Below are 14,756 nucleotides of genomic sequence, written 5' to 3'. Positions count from 1 at the left end.
ACGTTCACCTTAGCCACCCTTTTTCTTTTTATATAGCTATAAAAACTCTTACTATTAGTTTTTATGTTGTTTGCTAATTTCCTTTCATAATCTATTTTCCCCGTCTTAATTAATCTCTTAGTTATTTTTTGCTGACCTTTAAATGCTTCCCAATCCTCTACCCTCCCACTATCTCTGGCTACCTTATATGCCCTTGCCTTCAGCCGAATACTATCCTTTATAGTACAGCACGGAAACAGGCCATCTCGACCCTTCTAGTCCGTGCCGAACACGTATTCTCCCCTAGTCCCATATACCTGCGCTCAGACCATAACCCTCCATTCCTTTCCCGTCCATATAACTATCCAATTTATTTTTAAATGATAAAAACGAACCTGCCTCCACCACCTTCACTGGAAGCTCATTCCACACAGCTACCACTCTCTGAGTAAAGAAGTTCCCCCTCATGTTACCCCTAAACTTCTGTCCCTTAATTCTCAAGTCATGTCCCCTTGTTTGAAACTTCCCTACTCTCAGTGGGAAAAGCTTATCCACGTCAACTCTGCCTATCCCTCGCATCATTTTAAAGACCTCTATCAAGTCCCCCCTTAACCTTCTGCGCTCCAAAGAATAAAGCCCTAACTTGTTCAACCTTTCTCTGTAACTTAGTTGCTGAAACCCAGGCAACATTCTAGTAAATCTCCTCTGTACTCTCTCTATTTTGTTGACATCCTTCCTATAATTAGGCGACCAAAATTGTACCCCATACTCCAGAATTGGCCTCACCAATGCCTTGTACAATTTTAACATTACATCCCAACTTCTATACTCAATGCTCTGATTTATAAAGGCCAGCACACCAAAAGCTTTCTTTACCACCCTATCTACATGAGATTCCACTTTCAGGGAACTGTGCACAGTTATTCCCAGATCCCTCTGTTCACCTGCATTCTTCAATTCCCTACCATTTACCATGTATGTCCTATTTTGATTTGTCCTGCCAAGATGTAGCACCTCACACTTATCAGCATTAAACTCCATCTGCCATCTTTCAGCCCACTCTTCCAACTGGCATAAATCTCTCTGTAGACTTTGGAAATCTACTTCATTATCCACAATCCCTTGTTCATTGCGCTGTAACGAGAAGCAGAAGAAGGATTTCCAAAACACGACCTCAGAGTAGTTTACTTACCTGGAGGTCCCGTTTTTAAACTTGCTGCGGGAGAACTCATTCTCCTGCCTGTCGCTGTGCACTGCGTGAGACGCTATGGCACGCATGCGTGCTGGCGGTGTCTTCACTTAGTCACTCACGTGACTCCGAAATAAAATGTAGAGAGATATAGAACAAACGAATGAAAGATGCAAAAGAAGTAACGATGATAAAGGAAACAGGCTACTTGTTGGGTGAGAACGAGAAGCTGGTGCGACTTGAGTCGGATAGGGATAGAGAAAGAATACTTGAAGTGAGAGAAATCAATATTCATACCACTGGGTTGGAAGCTGCCAAGCAAAATATGAGATGCTGTTCCTCTCATTTGCATTTGGCCTCACTCTGACAGTGGAGGACAACCATATAAACCATATAACAATTACAGCATGGAAACAGGCCATCTCGACCCTTCTAGTCCGTGCCGAACACGTATTCTCCCCTAGTCCCATCTACCTGCGCTCAGACCATAACCCTCCATTCCTTTCCCGTCCATATAACTATCCAATTTATTTTTAAATGATAAAAACGATCCTGCCTCCACCACCTTCCCTGGAAGCTCATTCCACACAGCCACCACTCTCTGAGTAAAGAAGTTCCCCCTCATGTTACCCCTAAACTTCTGTCCCTTAATTCTCAAGTCATGTCCCCTTGTTTGAATCTTCCCTACTCTCAGTGGGAAAAGCTTATCCACGTCAACTCTGTCTATCCCTCTCATAATTTTAAAGACCTCTATCAAGTCCCCCCTTAACCTTCTGCGCTCCAAAGAATAAAGCCCTAACTTGTTCAACCTTTCTCTGTAACTTAGTTGCTGAAACCCAGGCAACATTCTAGTAAATCTCCTCTGTACTCTCTCTATTTTGTTGACATCCTTCCTATAATTAGGCGACCAAAATTGTACCCCATACTCCAGAATTGGCCTCACCAATGCCTTGTACAATTTTAACATTACATCCCAACTTCTATACTCAATGCTCTGATTTATAAACTAGGACAGAAAGGTCAGTGTGGGAATGGGAAGGGTAATTAAAGTGTTTGGCAACCGGTAGATCAGGTAGGTCCAGGCGGACTGAGCGAAGGTGTTCAGCAAAACGATCATAGCGGCCCCAGCACCGACCCCTGCGGAACTCCGTTAGTCACTGGCAGCCAACCAGTCAAAGCCCCCTCGCCCATAAATACTTCTGAGTTGCTGCTGATGGTACCTTGGAGAAGGGAGAGGAGGAAGAATGATCTCCCGATCATTGTCCGATCCCAGATATCCCGTCAGTTACCCGATCTGGAAGAGAAAGTAATTGCAGTAAAACTCCAGCAACCAATCTAGTTGAATTGCTGTGCAGGAAGAAACTGCAGATGCTGTTTTTTCCTAAACCATAGACACAAAATGCTGGAGAAACTCAGCGGGACAGGAGGCATCTCTGGAGACAAAGAATGGGTGACGTTTCAGGTTGAGACCTCAGATTCATTATCGTCTTGTTGAATCTCATTGTCTGCAACTCGTTATCACCTTGCCCACAACTAACAATGGCCCATTTCCTTCATCATCCTTACTTTTTTTGCATAACTCATTTTTTTTTTAGTTTATAGAGATACATCATGGAAACATGCTCTTCGGCCCACCGAGTCCACGCTCAACACTGACGCTATCCTACACATGCCAGGAACAATTTTACACTTATAACAAGCCAATTAACCAACAATCCAGTACGTCTTTGGAGTGCGGAAGGAAACCGAAGATAACCATATAACCATATAACAATTACACCACGGAAAACAGGCCATCTCGGCCCTTCTAGTCCGTGCCGAACACTTATTCTCCCCTAGTCCCATCTACCTGCACTCAGACCATAACCCTCCATTCCTTTCCCGTCCATATACCTATCCAATTTATTTTTAAATGATAAAATCGAACCTGCCTCCACCACTTCCACTGGAAGCTCATTCCACACAGCTACCACTCTCTGAGTAAAGAAGTTCCCCCTCATGTTACCCCTAAACTTCTGTCCCTTAATTCTCAAGTTATGTCCTCTTGTTTAAACCTTCCCTACTCTCAGTGGGAAAAGCTTATCCACGTCAATTGTCTATCCCTCTCATCATTTTAAATACCTCTATCAAATCCCCCCTTAACCTTCTGCGCTCCAAAGAATAAAGACCTAACTTGTTCAACGTTTCTCTGTAACTTAGTTGCTGAAACCCAGGCAACATTCTAGTAAATCTCCTCTGTACTCTCTCTATTTTGTTGACATCCTTCCTATAATTTGCCGACCAAAATTGTACACTATATTCCATAATTGGCCTCACCAATGCCTTGTACAATTTTAACATTACATCCCAACTTCTATACTCAGATCTCGGAGAAAACCAACATCTGTTGTCCCAACTTACAAACCGAGGTCACTGCCTCCGAGAGGAGTGCAACAGTACTGGAACGTTCAACCTAGGCCGCCAAGGAGCCGAGATAGCGGCCTGCAGAGTCGGCCTGGGAAGTCGAGTATGAGAACGGAACTGGCGGCTCCGGACAGAGTTCCAGAACCCCAGCCGCATGGGACAAATTCGACCCGCCGATCGGCCGTGGAATTCCCGATGAGGTTGAGATCGGCTGGGGTTCTCAAGTCATGTCCTCTTGTTTAAATCTTCCCTACTCTCAATGGGAAAAGCTTATCTACGTCAATTGTCTATCCCTCTCATCATTTTAAATACCTCACCCAGCCTAGGCGCCACATTTTCGTGGGTATTTTGGGAGAGGGGGCGGGGGTGGAATTTCAAGTGCGTTCTCATAATTTTGTCCGAATTCCAGGAGGTTCCGACAAACAGTCGCCCAGCGGTAGAGTTGCTTCTTTGTAGCACTTTCAGCGCCAGAGACCCAGGTTCGATCCTGACTACGGGTGCTGTCTGTACGAAGTTTGTACGTTCTCCCCGTGACCTGTGTAGGTTTTCTCCGAGAACTTTGGTTTCCTCCCACACTCTATAGACGTGCAGGTTTGTTGGTTAATTGGCTTGGTATAAGTGTAAATTGTCCCTAATGCCCCTGTCCCACTTAGGGGGGAAACCTCTGGAGACTTTGCGCCCCACCCAAGGTTTCCGTGCGGTTCCTGGAGGTTTTTTGTCAGTCTCCCTACCTGCTTCCACTACCTGCAATCTCCGGCAACCACCTGCAACCTCCGGGAACCTTGGGTGGGGCGCAGAGTCTCCAGAGGTTTCCGTTCAGGTTTCCTAAGTGGGACAGGGGCATAAAATGTGTGTAGGATAATGTTAATGTGCGGTGATCATTGACTCGGTGGGCCGAAGGGCCTATATCCGCGCTGTATCTGTAAACTAAACTAAAATTGATGGTGAGCCTCTGTTATGCATCTCAGCATCTAACTGGTTTATAAAAGTCCTCAGACTTCCCGCTAATCTTTGCCATGTAATACGAATTCTCTTTAAGTTTCTCGCTGACCGTATCTCTTTGAATTCCCTTGTCAGCCATGGTCGCCTCATTGTCCACTCATTGGGTTTAAATGATCCTGACAGACAACCAGAAGAAGCCCCTTTATTCCCACTCTCTGGGAAAAAGAGATTAGTACTCATTGGGATAAAATTCGAATTCAATCATGGCCGATCTATCTTTCCATCTCAACCCCATTCTCCTGCCTTCTCCCCCTAACCCCTGACACCCGCACTAATCAAGATACTGTTTATCTCTGCCATAAAAATATCCACTGGCTTAGCCTCCCCAGCCTTCTGCGGCAATAAATCCCAGATTCACCACCCTCTGCGGCAAGAAATTCCTCCTCATCTTTCAAAAGCTGCGTCCTTTTATTCTGAGGCCCTACCCTCTGGTCCAAGACTCTCTCACTAGTGAAACTTCCTCTCCACTTCCACTCTATCCAGGCCTTTCACTATTTTGTGAGTTTCAATGAGGTGGCCACTCGTCCTTCTAAACTCCAGCGAGTACAGGCCCAGTGCCGACAAACGCTCGTCATGGAAATTATTTTCGTAAACTCTTCTGGACCTTCTGGGGGAGGTGGGTGGGATTTCAAATGCGCTGTTGTAATTTTGTCCGGATTAAAGGAGGTCCCAGACCAACCCCTGCCAGAAAATCAGTAATGGACCTGTATTAATGACAATTCACTGTATGAGTGATTAGTGTATTTTTACCAATGTGTTGATTTGTGCGGACTCGGTGGGCCAAAGGGCCTGTTTCCACGCTGTATCTCTAAACTAAACATAGAACTAGTGGGTGAACGGGTGATCGATGATCGCCGTGGACTCTGGGCCGAAGGGCCTGTTTCCGTGCTGTATCTCTAAACTAGAAAAGTTCCACAAGGTGCCTGATACATGAACTCAGGAAGGTGACCGAGGAACTCTAAGCTGATCATTACTAAAGGAGAAGAGGCTATTGATACAGAAGTTGGTGAGGTGTTGGGTGGGTATGTGGAACAAGCTGCCAGGGGAAGTCTTTGAAGCAAGTACAATAATATTTAATTTAGTTAATTTAGAGATACAGCGCGCCAACAAGCCCTTCGGCCCACCGTGTCTGCGCCGACCATTGATCGTCCGTTCACACACTAGTTCTGTGTTTAGTCTAGAGATACAGCACAGAAACAGGACCTTCATGCGGTGTAGGGGGCGCTCCTCTGTGTGCAGCCATGTCAGCAGCGCGTCAGTTTTTCCAGCTTTTTTTTATTTTTTAGTATGTTTTAAAGTGTGTATTTTGTGTGTCTTTGTGTGTTTTGTGTGGGGGGTGGTGTGGGGGGGTAAGGGGGAAACCGCTTCGGTCGCCTCCTCCATGGAGAGGCGACTTTTCCCAGGTCGCCTCCCCCGTGGCCTAACATCAAGGATCGACGCGGCCTTTCCCGGAGACGCGCCCGGGGCTTCAGCAGCAGGCGCAGCGTGGACTCTCGGCGTGGAGCGGGTGAGCCCTCGCTGGAGGGGAGCGCTCCGTTTCGCTGGCCCGGGGCAGCCGGCAGCCTGAAGTCGCAGCCTGAAGCCGCGGTCTGCAGAGCTCCAGCTGGTGCGGCGTCTACAGCCCGGGATCCCTCGTGGGGGACCCGGGGGAAGAAGAAGCCATCACTGCCGGCCCGCGGCCAACCTCTACCGCGGGTCCGGCATGGACTTACCATCACCCCTGGAGGGGAGCTTCGACCGCCGGCCCTGCAGTCTACGGTGCTTCTGGCTGGGGACTTTAAATCTCGACCGCCGGCCTGCGGCCTACACCGTCTTAAAGCCGCGGTCTCCGGTGAGGAAGAGCCGATCCTGGACTGACTCTGGACTCTGGTCCTGTACACGGGGGGGAAATGGAGGAGGACTGGCCAAATGTTGTGCCTTCCACCACAGTGATGAATGCTGTGGTGGATGTTTGTGTTACAGTTTTATTGTGTGTTCTTTATTATTGTACTGCTGCTGACAACCCAAATTTCCACTAACCCTGGTTGTGTGGCAATAAATTATATCTATCTATCTATCTATCATTGAATCCACGCTGACTATCGATCACACGCTAGGGGCAATTTATACTTATACCTGGTTAATTAACCTACAAACCTGGACAGTAGGTGGAAACCGAAGATCTCGGTGGGGGCGGGAGGGGTTGTGGGTGAAGAGGGGTCGTGGGGGCAGGGGGCATGTTGTTGGGGGGGTGGGCGTAGGGTTATGGGGGGGGGGTGTGGGAGAGGGGGATTGTGTGGGCGGCGGGGTGTGTGGGGTGTGTGGGGGTGTATGGGGTGTGTGGGGTGTGTGGGGTTTGTGGGTTGTGTTGGGGGTAGGGGGTGTTGTGTTTATGGGGGTGTGTGGGGTCGTTGGTTGGGTGTATTTTTTTGTATTGGGTTGTGTGTGGGGTGTGTGGGTGTGTGTGGGGGTATATGGGGTGTGTGGGGGTGTGTGGGGGTGTATGGGGAGTGAGGGGTGTGGGGTGTGGGAGGTGTGGGGAGTTGTGTGTGTGGGGGGGTGTGTGGGTGTGTGTGTGTGTGGGAGTGTGTGTGTGTGGGGAGGTGTGTGGTGTGTGTGTGAGGTGAGTGGGGTGGGCGGGGTGTGTGGGGGTAGTGGTGTGTGTGGAGGGGGGGGTGTGGGGGTGGTGTGTGTGTGGCAGTGGTGGTGTGTGTGTGTGGGGGTGTGGTGTGTGGGGGGGGGTGGTGTGTGGGTGTGTGTGGTGGGGGGGGGGGGGGTGGGTGTGGGTGGTGTGTGTGTTATTGTGGGTGGGGGGGGAGTTGGTGTGTGGTGGGTGTGTGTGGTGTGTGTGGTGGGGTTGGGGGGTGTGGGGGGGGGGGGTGTGGGGGGGGGGTGTGGGGGTGGGTGGGGGGGGGTGGGTGTGTGGGGGGGGGGGTGTGTGTGTGTGTGGGGGTGTGGGGGGGTGGGGGTGTTGTGTGTGTGGGGAGGGTTGTGTGTGTGGGGGGGGGGGTTGTGTGTGGGGGGGGGGGGGTGGTGGGTGTATGTGTGTGGGTTAGTGGGGGTGGTGTGTGAGGGGGGGTGGTGTGTGGCGGGAGGTGTGTGTTTGGGGGTGGGGTGAGTGGGGGGGGGTGGGGTGTGTGTGTGTGGCGGGAGGTGTGTGTTTGGAGGTGGGGTGAGTGGGTGGGGTGTGTGTGTGTGTGTGTGATACATCTTAGCCAATTATAATAGCATTAAACATCACATAAACATCAGATAAACATCACAGGAAACATTATGTCACAGCAAGGTTTAAACCCAAGATACACAACATTGTATTCATGTGTTGCCTTTCTGCTGACTGGTTAGTATCTGCAGGAGTAGGCCATTCGGCCTATCCAGCCAGCACCGCCATTCTATATGATCATGGCTGATCATCCAAAATCAGTACCCCGTTCCTGCTTTCTCCCCATATCCATTGATTCCGTTAGCCCTCAGAGGAAGTTGCTCGGACTGCTATCTGATGAAGAAAATCCGTTCTGCGAGCCCGCCCCCATTTAAAAAAAAGTTGCTGGGCGATTGTGTCGCTGGATTGAATTTAAACGCAACTAAAAACGCCTTCAACATCATGGATCTCAAGTGCAGGACAAAACAAAAGGTATGTCATTTATTTAACATATTATCTTGCCTTTTGGTGTTGCTTCATTTTAACCTTATGATGCGCAAAATGTTATTTAGGCCCCGATACGAATTGGCTGCGACTTGCGTGCCGATAGGGCCTTAAATCATGCCAGCGGCCACATTCCAATCGACCACATTCCAGAAACATCCAGTCTCAAGATAATCAAATTCATTAATTTTTTGCAACATCATATCATAAGAACATCTAAATAATCTATATTTTGTGTTATTGTCTATCCATGATCATTATTTTCATATTAAATATCCACAATACAGTTTTAGTCAGATGTATTGCGCAAAAAATAATGATTTGGATCATTTCGAGAGTGGATGTTCCTGGATTAATTTATGGGAATTAAGCATAACATTCCTTCCATTTGGCATATAAATTCATGACAAAGAGAGATTTAAAAATCATGTTATATTGTGAATTCTTGTGTGGTTGGGATCAGTTTATTATTTGTTATTTGGATACTTGGGGTATTTAAAAATCTTAGCTTTTTCTTAAGAAATGGATAGATGTTTAGATCTAATAATTGAATTTAGATGAATTTAATTGATTAGATGAATTGATTTCATGAAACTGATGAACATGTTTTTTTTGTCAGGTATTTACTATTTGTTTTAACGTTTAACTTTATTATTTCTACTTTTTTTCCCTAAAACTGCAAATAATAACTTATTTCTGTTAATGCTGGTCAGTGTTTTTTTTACTTCACATTTTCAACAGATGTCTCCAAAGAAGAAATGCAAAATTGTCAATCCTAATGCCCAGCAAAAGAGACTGATTTAGACAGCATTCGCAGAGATTATCCGAATTTGGACTTCTCCAAATGTGATGATCTACAGGACATTCTTAATGGAAAAGTGATGGACAGAAAGGCATGTCATGTGTGGTTTGAAGAGCAAAAACTTGTAGTTTACAATGCCAAGATTGAAAAGTTGAGGAAAAACAAGGTGTACAGAGTTGTCTATTGGTTGCAATCTGAGGAGTATGATGATGCTACTGATTATGATATGCCAATGTACCAGCTAGTAGCTGATCTTCTCCATAAAGGCGTGGTCTATTGCTAGAAATTGTAATTTCTTTACAGCATATAATACAATAATATTAAAGTTCTGATCTTGAGAATATCACATTTTTGAATTTTCAAGGCAGTCTGGGTGTTTATTACTATTTCCGTCACAACGGTCGATTTTGTAATCAACTACAATTAGATAACTAACTAATTATATGCTATAATTTCAGGTCATCCAAGTAAGATGTTTTATATTTGTTTCAGAATGCTTCAATCTATAATAACTAAAATTTCATTCAGTTCTCTTGATTTTTAAGAAAGTTATGGACTTTTATGTCAATTGACTGTCCTCGATCACAGCTTTTGTGTTAAATCAATGGAAAAGCACTAGGGAATAAGATACTAATTTCCGAGTGTGAAAATGACCATAACTTTTTAATACTGAAGATATGAAAGTGAATTAGGTATCAAAGTAAAATTCTTTTCATGTTTTATCTGATGGGATAAATTACAGGCTTGATTTTTTAAATCTCCAAATTTTGTAACATTCCTAATGTGTGCAAGAGGTATTACAATAGAGAAAGAAAGCAGAGTGTAGAATATAATTTTACAGCTGCTCCTAAACCCCTCCCTATGTAACTCACTCTGTTCCCTATACTCCTTCTTGTCTCTGTAACCCCTTCCCCTCCGGTCCCTCCACCCCTCCCTTTATGTCACCCTCTCCACTCCGGCCCCTACACCCCTTCCTGTCGAATTGAAGATATTTAATGGAAAGGGTGTGACTGCCTGTTCCACAGTGCATGGTTAGGTTGCTTGTTTAGACAAGTCTGCAATTATTCAAGAATGTCTGGATTTGCACGTTTGCCCAACTGGTGCCGCAGAGTCTTTTTTAATGAATTAACAATCTTTCATCATTTGTCAGTCCTACCATCCCAGGAATTAACTTGGTGAGCCTGCCTTAATAGCAAGAAAACTAACTCTCCAGAGATGCTGCCTGTCCCGCTGAGTTACTCCATTGCTTTGTGTGTATCTTCAGGAGACAGTGCCCTCGTCCTCAGCGGCCGTCACTGTGTGGAGAACACGAATGTATAGAGGGGTAGATTTACATCGGGAAACGGGAGTAAAATAAGCAAGCTCAGTCTTAAGAAGGGTCTCAACCCGAAACGTCGCCCATTCCTTCTCTCCAGAGTTGCTGCCTCACACGTTGAACCAGCATTTTGTGTCGACCTACGATTTAAACCAGCATCTGCAGTTCTTCCTTACACATAAAATAAGCAAGTATACCTTTATCAACAGGTCCACAAAAATACTGGAGAAACTCAGCGGGTGCAGCAGCATCTATGGGGCGAAGGAGATAGGCAACGTTTCAGCCCGAACCGTTGCCTATCTCCTTCGCTCCATAGACGCTGCTGCACCCACCCAGTTTCTCCAGCATTTTTGTGTACCTTCGATTTTCCAGATTTTCCAGTTCCTTCATTAACACTTTACCTTTATCAACAAATGGTTACCCCTTTCATTCCAGATGGGGCATGACTTTGATTTAGTGGAGAGAGTGCTGTACTGTGGGAAGATTCTGTCCCTCTCTCTGCAAACCTATTCTGGCTGTGAAACTATTCTTGGTCTCTGTCACCCCCACTGGCCCCTCCATGTCTTTGTAACCCCATTCCCTCCTCTCCAGCCCGGACACCCTTACCTGCCTCTGTAACCATATAATAACCATATAACCATATAACAATTACAGCACGGAAACAGGCCATCTCGACCCTTCTAGTCCGTGCCGAACACGTATTCTCCCCTAGTCCCATCTACCTGCGCTCAGACCATAAACCTCCATTCCTTTCCCGTCCATCTAACTATCCAATTTATTTTTAAATGATAAAAACGAACCTGCCTCCACCACCTTCACTGGAAGCTCATTCCACACAGCCACCACTCTCTGAGTAAAGAAGTTCCCCCTCATGTTACCCCTAAACTTCTGTCCCTTAATTCTCAAGTCATGTCCCCTTGTTTGAATCTTCCCTACTCTCAGTGGGAAAAGCTTATCCACGTCAACTCTGTCTATCCCTCTCATCATTTTAAATACCTCTATCAAGTCCCCCCTTAACCTTCTGCGCTCCAAAGAATAAAGCCCTAACTTGTTCAACCTTTCTCTGTAACTTAGTTGCTGAAACCCTCTCCCCTCAAGCCCCTAAGCCTCTCTCCCAGTCTCTGTAACTCCCTGCCTTCCGGCCCCCACACCCAGTCTCTGTAACTCCCCCCCCCCCCCCCCCCCCCTCTGGATCTACACCCCTCTCCCTGTCTCTGTGACTACCTGCCCTCTGGCCCCCACACCTCCCCCATCCTCTGTAACTCACTCCATTCCGGCCCCTACACTCCCTCCCTGTCTCTGTTAACCCCTACCCCACCGGCTCCTACACTCCCTCCCTGTCAAATTGGAGGTATTTAATCTAATGGGTGTAACTGTCTCCTGTTCCACAGTGCATAGTTAGGATGCTTGTTTAGACAAGAACGCACTCATTCAAGAATGTCTGGATATGCACATTTGCCCAACTAACCGCTACGTTTAAAAAAAAATGAATTATCATTCTTTCATAATATGGCAGTCCCACCATCCCGGAAATTAACCTGGTGAGCCTATTCTGCACTCCCTCAATAGCAAGAAAACTAAACTAAACCCTCCTGAGATGCTGCCTGACCCGCTGAGTTACTCCAGCACTGTGTCTATCTTCGCTGTAAACCAGCATCTGCAGTTACCTTAATACACAAAGTATTTCAGTGATCAGACTCTGTACAAATTCACAACTCAACTAAACAGGTGGTTGTATGTGGGAACGAGCAACAGACACGGAATTACGTACCTGGGTTCTGTCCGCTGCTCGTCTCTGGTGTAACGGTTGACAAACTCTTGTCCTCAGCGGCCGTCACTGTATGGAGAACACGAATGTGTAGAGGGGAAAATTGACATCAGGAAACGGAAGTACTAAGCAAGTATTCCCTTATAAACAAATGGTTAACCCCTTTCATCCCAGATGGGGCATGACTTTGATTTAGTGGAGGGAATGCTGTAATGTGGAAAGAGTCCCTCACTATCTCTACAAACCTATTCTGGCTCTGAAACGATTCCTGGTCTCTGTAACCCCCTCCCCACCGGCCCCTACACCCCTCCCTGTCTTTCTAACCCCCTCCGGCCTCTACACCCATACCTGCCTCTGTAACCCTCTCCCCTCCAGTCCTCCCTTTCCAATTGGAGATATTTAATCCAATAGGTATGACTGTCTCCTATTAGGTTGCTTGTTTAGACAAGACTGCACTGATTCAAGAATGCCTGGATCTGCACGTTTGCCCAACTCATTCCGCAAAGTTTTTGAATGAATTAACAGGGGGTCGGAACCAAGAAAAGAGAACAGCACAGCACAGGAACAGGCCCTTCGGCCCACAATGTCTGTGCCGAACATGATGCCAAATTAATCTCCTTTGCCTGTACATAATCTGGAACTCTGCATTCCCTGTATATCCCTGTGCCTATCTGAATGCCACCAAAACACCACTATCATAGCTGCCTCCATCACCACCCCTAGGCACCACCACTCTCTGTGTAAAAAACGCTCTCCACACATTAAGTCTGGAGATACAGCGCAGAAACAGGCACTTTGGCCCAACGACTCTGTACCCACCATCGATCACCCATTCACACACTCATTGTATGTTTAGAAACATAGAAACATAAAAAATAGGTGCAGGAGTAGGCCATTCGGCCCTTCGAGCCTGCACCGTCATTCAATATGATCATGGCAGATCATCCTGTACCTGCCTTCTCTCCATACCACCTGATCCTTTTAGCCACAAGGGCCACATCTAACTCCCTCTTAAATATAGCCAATGAACTGGCCTCAACTATCTTCTGTGGCAGAGAATTCCACAGATTCACCACTCTCTGTGTAAAAAATGTTTTTATCATCCCAGTCCTAAAAGATTTCCCCTTTATCCTTAAACTGTGACCCCTTGTTCTGGACTTCCCCAACATCGGGAACAATCTTCCTGCATCTAGCCTGTCCAACCCCTTAAGAATTTTGTAAGTTTCTATAAGATCCCCCCTCAATCTTCTAAATTCTAGCGAGTTTTTGTTTAGATATACTGCATGGAAACAGGCCCTTCTGCCCACCGAGTCCGTGCCGCCCATCGACCCCCTGTCCACACACACTAGTTCTATGTTTCCATTAGAGATACAGCGCAGAAACAGTCCCATCGGCCCAGCGAGTCCACGCCGGCCAGCGAAGATTCTCTGCGTTAATGCGGCGGCGTGGTAGCTTAGCCATAGAACTACTGCCATAGAGTGCGAGAGATCCTGGTTCTATCCTGGCTACGGGTGCTGACTGTACGGCGTTTGAACGTTCTCTCTATGACTGTGGGGGTTTTCTCCAGGTGCTTCGGTTTCCTCCCACACCGCAAACTCCAACAGGTTTGTAGGTTAATTGTCTTGGTATAAATGTAAAATTGTCCCCAGTGTGTGTGGGGTAGCGTTCATGTATGGGGACCGATGGTCGGCGCGGCCTTGTTTGGCCGAAAGGCCCGTTTCCGTGTTGTATCTCTCAACTAAACTAACAAATAATAGACAAATTGCTCACATTTATACATGAACATCAAAAATAAGTTGTTAAATGTTATTAATTCACAGTATGAGGAGCCATCTTGGGGAATGGCTGCTAACCAGCAGCCGTCCGTTTAATTCCGTTTTTTCAGTTTTTAGTTAGTTTTGTTCGTCGTTTTTTCGGAGAAATTGACTTTTTAATGTGGGGGGTAATTATACTTCTAGGTCCCTACCTGGTCGGTGAGGCAGCTTTTTCTCCGGGCTGCCAGCGGGCATGGAGCGCCGTTTCCTGGCGGGGACCTCCCAGCACCTCGGCTTCGGTGGCGGCACAGCGCTGGAGCGCTATCGTGGAGCGGAGTGGGCGATGCCTTGCCTGGGTCGCCGCGCTGGATCGACGCGCTGGAGCTCCGGTGAGCTGTGACCGACGAGATCAACACCTCCGGGCTGCGGGGCTGCGGAGCGGAGGGGGCGGCGCCTACTTTAACATCGGGAGTCTGGGAGCTCCAAACCGCGGTCCCCAGTTAGGAAGCGGCCGTTCCAGGTGGCCCAGCCGCTGTGAGGACTCTCCCGACGCCGGGGCAACACCACCCAGCTAGAACGGCCAGGAACATCGGGCCTCCGTTGAGGCAATTGCGGAGGCCTCAATAGGCCTGACTTTTGGGAGAACTGGGGATGGGGACTGGACTTTGTGCCTTCCCCCACAGTGGTAACCACTGTGGGATGATGATTTTTCTGTGTGTAAGGTACTTTGTTAGTCTGTGTCCAAGGTGGCTGTCGGAAGAGAGAGTGGACACTGGCGCGCTTTAACTGCCGCTGCTCTCTCTTCACATTGTGTTTTTAAAATTTTTTTATTTTGTGTCTTTGGAGCGATTTCTATCCTTAATTTGTGTATTGATGATGTCCTTATTATTTATTTTTCTCCGACTATATGTTTTTTTTA

At 47.0% G+C, this 14,756-nt stretch overlaps 1 protein-coding gene across 2 annotated transcripts in view; it reads right to left on the bottom strand.

Annotated features, from left to right (window-relative positions):
- The window catches only part of LOC116966302 (sialic acid-binding Ig-like lectin 12), a 66,719-nt gene extending 54,328 nt beyond the window's left edge, over positions 1 to 12,391 (bottom strand). For both annotated transcript variants that reach the window (XR_004409985.1, XM_033012412.1), the window contains exons 1-2: positions 12,087 to 12,391; positions 2,389 to 2,462 (exon numbers count right to left, since the gene is read on the bottom strand). Coding sequence is in view for 1 of the 2 variants with exons in the window: in XM_033012412.1 (XP_032868303.1) it covers positions 2,389 to 2,428 (40 nt within the window). In the remaining variant the exon portion in view is untranslated. The remainder of the gene's footprint in view (positions 1 to 2,388; positions 2,463 to 12,086) is intronic.
- Between the last annotated feature and the right edge of the window lie 2,365 nt (positions 12,392 to 14,756).

The sequence above is a fragment of the Amblyraja radiata genome, chromosome 36 (assembly GCF_010909765.2).
Source record: "Amblyraja radiata isolate CabotCenter1 chromosome 36, sAmbRad1.1.pri, whole genome shotgun sequence".
Lineage (NCBI taxonomy): Eukaryota > Metazoa > Chordata > Chondrichthyes > Rajiformes > Rajidae > Amblyraja > Amblyraja radiata.
The sequence above is the reverse complement of the archived record's forward strand: the minus strand, read 5'-3'. Positions and strand labels throughout refer to the sequence as shown.